This window comes from Rhinolophus hipposideros (genome assembly GCF_964194185.1).
Source record: "Rhinolophus hipposideros genome assembly, chromosome: 1".
NCBI lineage: Eukaryota > Metazoa > Chordata > Mammalia > Chiroptera > Rhinolophidae > Rhinolophus > Rhinolophus hipposideros.
The window spans coordinates 109,481,293-109,488,581 of NC_138047.1; the positions used below are offsets into that span (position 1 = coordinate 109,481,293).

The 7,289-nt window shown below is 46.5% G+C and overlaps 1 protein-coding gene across 6 annotated transcripts in view; it reads right to left on the bottom strand.

The window, feature by feature from the left end:
* The window catches only part of GRK4 (G protein-coupled receptor kinase 4), a 58,904-nt gene that overhangs the window by 50,907 nt on the left and 708 nt on the right, over positions 1 to 7,289 (bottom strand). For 4 of the 6 annotated variants that reach the window (XM_081071796.1, XM_081071795.1, XM_081071797.1 and 1 more), the window contains exon 2: positions 1,882 to 1,977. The exons of 1 other annotated variant lie outside the window; for it this stretch is intronic. In XM_081071796.1, coding sequence (XP_080927922.1) covers positions 1,882 to 1,977 — 96 coding nt within the window. Of the gene's footprint in view, positions 1 to 1,881; positions 1,978 to 6,405; positions 6,637 to 7,289 lie in introns of those variants that run through there. One more of the 6 variants, XM_081071800.1, reaches the window with a different exon arrangement.

Consider the following 7,289-nt stretch of genomic DNA (forward strand, 5'->3'; position numbering starts at 1 on the left):
ATAGACAAAAAAATGGAAACAATTCAATGTCTATCAACTGATAGATGGTAAATAAAGTGCAATATATCCATACAATGGACTATTATTTGCCAACAAAAGTGAGTAAGAACAGATGTGTGCTACAACATGGATGAACCTTGAAAACACTGTTAGGTGAAAGAAGCCAGTCATACAAGATTACATAGTGTGTGATTTCCATTTATATAAAATGTCCAGAATCGGCAAATCCAAAGAGGGTAGATGGTGGTTATCTGTGGCTGAAGGTTGGTGGAGGGAATGGGGGGTGACTGCCAATGAGTATGCTTTTTCTTTTTTTTTTTTGAGGTAATGAAAATGTTGTAAATTGATTGTGGTGATGGTTGCACAACTCTGACTATATTAAAAACCACTGAATTGTACACTTTAAATAGGTAAATTGTATGGCATGTTAATTATATCTCAAGAAAGCTGCTATTTTAAAAACATAACGAGGTTAAACTGGATAGGTCTTTGGGGGGAAAAAACACTACCTCCCGCTTTACACAGTCTGAAATTAATTTTGATATGTTAAAATATTTAAACTTTCTTAAAAAGGAACTACAAAAGTGCTAAAGAAAAGACGGAGTGATTTCTTAAAAATAATCTTGTAGTAAAGGTGTCCCTGAGCACAACACCAAGTTCAGAAGCAAAAGACTGATATATTTGTCTAAATAAAAATTTAAACCTCTACAGAAAATACTGCACGCCAAAAGGCAGAAATATAAAATATATTCACATCAAATATAAAAAGATAAACTCCCTTCAGATATAGCTTTTACAAATGAATTAGGAAAAAGCAAAAATGTAAAAGCTTGATAAAAATGTTCAACCTTATCCATAATTAAGAGACCGTTTTTCAGATTACAGTCTACTTATCTTTATTAAAAACACCAGGGCCAGCACGGTGGCTCAGGTGGTTGGAGCCCTGTGCTCCTAACACCCAGGTCGCTGGTTCAATTCCCACATGGGCCAGGAGCTGCGCCCTCTACAGCTAAGACTGTGAACAACGGCTCTCCCTGGAGCTGGGCTGCCGTGAGCAGGGGGCGGTTGGAGTTAGCTGCGGAGGGCGGCTGTGTGCTGCCATGGGCTACCATGTGCGTCCATGAGTGGCCGGCAGCCAGTGTGAGTTGCCGGCAGCCAGCGAGAGCTGCCGTGAGCACCGAATGACTGCCTGGGGGGAGAGAGCGCAGGGCTCATAAACCGGTGTGCGCCAGGGAGCTGCGTCCTACACTAGACTAAGAAACAATGGCTTGAACCGGAGTGGGCGGTGAAAAAAAGGGGGAGGAACTATTGGTTACCAGCCAGCGTTAACAAGGTCACAGGCAGAGAGAGCTTGTCACATACTGATGGCAGGAGGGTAATTTGACACCCCCAAAACGTTCAATGCACATACCCTTTGAACTGGAAATCATATCCTTTAAGAAATATAATCATGAGGGGTGCAAATGTCTAACTGTCACGTTGCTCTGTACACCTAAAACTAGTAAAGAAAAGAACTACGGTCCTGATCCCCCTGCAAACATGGCTCCGGATCCGCTGCGAACTCTCATGCCTTACGCTGCACAGTATTCCATCATACTGACCTATCATATTTTTATCTGTCTGACTAATCCTTTCTGAAGTTATTTAACATCAATAATTTTTGTCCATACGCATAAAGTGTTCACTTCTGTAGCTATAGCTATATACTTTGTAACTCAGAGTAGGAAACCTACAGGGCTTTTTCCTGGGAAGAATCCTGCAGATATAAGGAGACTCGATTATACAATTTTTGAAACAAATAAGGAAGTCAAGAAAGAATAACATCTAACAAATGGTCCAATGCCAGACGCCGTCCACACACGGCAGGCACTATCTACTCACCCATGGACTGTCTGAGCTCGCCGCACTGGCTAACGGGGGGCAGCTGCAGCATCTCCCTCCATCTTTTACTACGACCACTTTTTTTGCCATAGCTTCCTAAATTTGAGGGGAGAAAGGCATTTTTTTAGATGATCAGAAATATCCAATTATAACAACAACTTCCACTAGTGTATTCTTTCTGAGTATTTGGGTACCTGTGACAAGGGAAAATACAAGCTTATAATAATTTGTCTTATCTGGAAGGCAGCCTGAGGAAGAACAAACCTCCCCAGTAATACAGTCACTGACTGTCATTTAGAAACCACATAATCTTGACCTTCTGGAAGTAGCCCCATGGAGCCTAACTTTCCAAATTTGTATACCGAACCTAATATTACATATCATACCGGGCTGTTCAACAAATATTTATTGAGCACTTACTATGTATCCAAACACCTTCAAAATGCAGGAAATACAATGGTAAAAAAGACAAAGTCCCTCCCCTCCCCACTACTATGGGACAGAGATAAAAAATCGGTTAAAGATACGTGATAAGAAAAAAATTAGCCATTGTATAGTGATAAAGGGAATGAAACAAAATCAAGCCAGACCAAGGTGGAGGGTACTAGCTGGGCTAAGGCGGGATCAGAGGCCTCCCTGGAGGGTCACGCTTATGCAGAGACCTGAAGGACAAGAGGGAGCGAGTCTCGGGAACGTCTGGGAGGAGAGCATCCCCTAGCGAGACAAGTACGGAGGAAAGAGGTATTAGATAATACTTCAGAAAGATCACTTTAAACATGTACGTACCTTAAAAAAAAATTTTTAACGTGAAGAAATTAGAGCCTTCCATTTTAAGCATTCTGAGGAGCTGAAACTTTACTGAATTTTATCCAAGAAAAAACATCGCCGCTTTGGCTGCAACTAAAAGACTGTGGGACTACAGGGAAGAATAGCAGATACTTCAGGAGGAAAGCCATGTTTCACCAGGAAATGATGAGCTGTCTTAAATATTCAGTTTGGAAAAGTGTGAGAGGAAGACCTCTGGGAGATGGACAGACTTACCAACTCAGGAGAGAAGGTTTGGCTAGAGATACAGATTGGATAGCAGTCTGCAAATAGACAGGATCAAAGATGCAACAATTTCTTCCTTGGCCTTTTTGCTCCTCTACTCCCCCCATTTCAACCGAGATCATGAGCTATGGACTTATGGCCCACTCCCCGGAAGTCCCAGGGCACCTCAACAGCTCAAAGTAGACTTATCACCTTCCCCGTCAAACCCAGTCCTCTTTCCATATGATGAAGCCCGTTACCAAACTACCATCCACCAGGCCAACGAAGCAGGAAACGGGGGCATTACCTACCCTACCCTCTGAGTGCCTCATTCATCTATTCAGAAGGCATTTGCTCTCGAAGTCCCATGTGCTGGGCACTGTCCAGGCACCGGGCACACACTGAAGAGTCAGGATGACCAGTCCTGCCTTCAAAGGCGACCCCGAGCCCTCCTCTCCTTGCCCGCTCTACTGTCCTCTCACCCCAGGGCCATCACGCTCTTCAACCTCTCCCCTAATTGGCCTTCCTACGTCCCGTCTGCCCTTCCGGACCCTGCGCCACACAGTCTCCTAGAGTCATCTTCCTAAAACGCAAATATAAGCTCACTTCTCCATTGCTTGTAGCCCTCGAAGTTCTCCCAGATTCGGAGGATGAAATGAGAATAAAGTGTAGCCCTGCCTACCATCATGCCACAGACATACTGTGTTCAAGCTACACTATTTACTAAAGCCCAAAGGATGCAAGAGCAGGTCCCAGGAATCTCAGGTGCCGGGCCTGTGGCTCTGGCCTTCTTAATCTAGGAGAACCTCTGCTCGGCTCAAGCAGAACCCACCAAACCTGCCCTGCCTTTCCCAGGGGGGTTATAAGGCCCTGCCCTGCCTTTCCCAGGGGGGTGCAGGCCTTCCTGCCTTTCCCAGGGAAGTGCAGGCCCTGCCCCTGCCTTTCCCAGGGGGTTTAAGGCCCTGCCCTGCCTTTCCCAGGGCGGTGGGAGCATGCCTTCCTCTCCTGGCCCTGAGTTCCTTGAAGCATTCCCATTAAATCTCAATGAGGGCAGATTCCAGGTGTGTGATCTTCTTCCTGTTGTCTCCAGCATGCAAACAAATAACTGAGGGGATAAGAAACAGCCCTCCCGGTGCCCACACACCAGGAGCAGTGCAGTGCACGGCACACAGCAGACACCAAGGAACGTTTGCTAACTTTGAGTCGACCTGAAAAAACTGGAGTTGCTGACTCCAGGGAATGGGTCACCGGCAGACAAGAAATCATCAAGGGCTAAGAGGAGGAGGAGGAGTGAGTTAAGGTTTATTAAGTGTATTCCATGCGGGCACCTTTCGAGGAGCTTCACATGTGCTGACTCATTCAATCATCCCCCTATGATGTAAACACTATTACTAGTCCCTTTTCTCAGAGCAAGGACTGAAGCAAAAGGTTAAATAATTTGTTCACCGTCACACAATGCTGGTGCGACCACAGCCCAGATGCAAACTCAGATCTGCCCACCTCCAGGAACCCAGCAGGCCTGTTACTGTTACTGAGAAGCAATAAGGTATAACCAAAGCATTTTTTTAAATGCAGAAACATTTAAAATATTTGCCATAAACACATTTAGAAAATAAGGCAGGCTGTGAAATGAAAATAATAGAAACCCAAAACTCCCAAAATGTCAGAAAAGGTGATGCTGATGGCCAGAAGCAGCCCTATCAGCACTGACTGTAAGCAGTTAGTTTTCTAGAAGTTTCACAGGTCTCCTCTCACTGAATCCTCCCATAAGCCTATGGGACATGCTGTTGCTATGCTCTTGCTATAATCCTAATTTTATAGGTGAGAAAACTACGGCACAGATGTATGAAATTATTTGTCCAGAGCGTTATAGCCAGGAAACAGAGGTTGGGATTTGAATCCCAATAATCCCACTGGACAAATGGGGCCATGATGCACTGACCGGTTTGTACTTGGAGTATATCTACATACATATATATGTATATTTCACCTTTTTCTTGACTTTAACAAAATAACAAATCGCCCCTTAATCTCCAATTGTTTACTAACTGCCAATTACATGGCCAGCACTAAAAGGGATAAAAATAGGGGCAAGAGCTATGCCCTGCCCTTACACAGATTCAACTTAGCCTGAGAATCATTGACCATGCTGTGTTAAGAACCCAAATTCCCAATTCCCAGAGGGCACAGCATCTCCAAACTGGAAGAAAGCTACAAAGAAGAAAAGACGAAGGTTAACTGGACCCTGAAGAATAGAAAGAACCAAACAAGAAAAAAGCAAGAAGGCCAGCTACACACAATGTTGGAATTGTAAGCACACAAGAATGTGTGCCACTGAACACAGAAGTTGTTCATTTACACAACAAAAAAGCATTAGGTGGCTCTTGGGGGTGGGAGCAAGTTAAGTGCAACTAAGGAAACAAAAATGTTGGCTACTATCTACCCTCTGCAACCAAAGGGTTTATAAACTACTTCTAGAAACTCCCAGCAACCAAACATCCTGGGAAGGAAGCCTCAGCAAGAGAGCAGTGATGATAACAGGTACATTAACTATGCTTCAGGTGCTAAGCAAGCTGCTCATCAACACTGTAACCTGAAATTAAAACGGAACTGCTGTATACAGAAGGCACCAAAAAAATGTATACACATTTTTGGGCCGGCCCGGTGGCGCAGGCGGTTAGAGCTCCGTGCTCCTAACTCCGAAGGCTGCCGGTTCGATTCCCACATGGGCCAGTAGGCTCTCAACAAAAAAATAAATAAAAAATGTATACACATTTTAAGAAAGGAAAAACCTGTACTAAAATTGTAATACAATGAACAACGCTAGCATTCACTTGATTACACATTGCCACATGCATTCACTTCATTACACATTGCCACATGATTCGACTTCAAAAAGTAATACATAGATAACATATCTTAAAATGTGTACTTTTTTGGCACCAAAATCCGATTAAATGGACACAGCATACATTCTTCCCTCTGCATTTATGCTGTCAATTTTTCCAAGAGATAAAATGGGGTTACTCATCCTCAGAAGTATGTTAAACAATTAAGATTATCATTTAAAGCAACTGAAGATCATAAAATGTTTAATAAATGAAACACAACAAAAAAAAATCCTACTTTTTAAAAAAAGCAGTGATATTTTGTTTTAATTTATGAGCAATATGATTGTTTCATACTTCCTTAGAATGTGCCTTAGCATATTGACACACATGAAACTTTTCCAGCATCATCTGCCAACATTCCCGAAAGGACGAAAGACTAACAAATCTTCTGTTTGAGACCAAAAAGAGACAGACTGACTTTATTTGAAATAAGTCTAGAAAATGACTGGGCTCACTAATAATAATAAACCAGCACTGCAATTCCCGGAACCAACATATAATAAATACTCTGCTATGTCCACTCATTTCAAAAGTTAATTTTCTAATACTCAAGCCAGAGAAGCCAACGAGGAACTAGCCGAGCTCGGGATCCCCACGCGCTCACCGTGACTTCCAGAGTTCCCGCACAACGTTTGTGCGTCTCCAAACGCCGAGGAACCTCCTCCTAATCCTGGTCTTCCCAGTGGGAAGGCGCTTAGGACACAGCCGGGAAGGCGGAGGCCTAAACAGGGCACAAGCCCGACGACCTGAAGCAGCTGTGCTCCAGCTTCTCTCCCACGCAGGACGCGTCCACTACTCCAAGCACACGGCGAATCTGCTGCCGCTGCTGCACAGCACCCCTGTCACCAAGAGCACCGTCCTGCCGACCCCTGCAGCCAGGGCGGTACCGAGACCCCAGGCCTGCGCAACGTTACCCCCGCAGTCCTGCTCGAAGAGCGCGCAGCGGCTCCATCGCCACCTCCAGGCGGGCGACGGCGGGCGAGGAAGGCGCTGAACTACGGCCGGGCCGCTCTGTCGCCAGCGTTCCCGTGTCCTGGGAGGCGAGCGACAGGGACACGCCGCCGAGACAGGGGACTCCACGCCGGGCATCTCGGAGCACAAGGCTGGGCCCACGGCTGCTTCTGCACGGACAGCAGGGTGGCTGCTCACTAACTGGTTTGTCTGGCACCACGTCGAGCTCCAGCCCCCTCTACACGCCCTACAGCCTCCGCGGGATCGACCCTCCAAAGCCCGCAGCTCCGTGAAAGCAACACAAAACGCGGTCTCCTCTGCGGGCGGCACTCGGTGGCCGGGCGTCCTCCCCCTCGGGACGGGGCCCTGCTCGCCGGTGCTGAAACCACACGGTGACCGAGGGCGCGGGGACAGAGCAGGACTTGGGACAGGTCCCGCGGGGCCAGAGCGGGCGCAGGCGACGCTCGCGGGCCCGGGGCGGCGAAGGGGCGCCCGGGGGGGCTCCCGGGCGGGGTCCGGGCGCCGCGGAGCACGCAC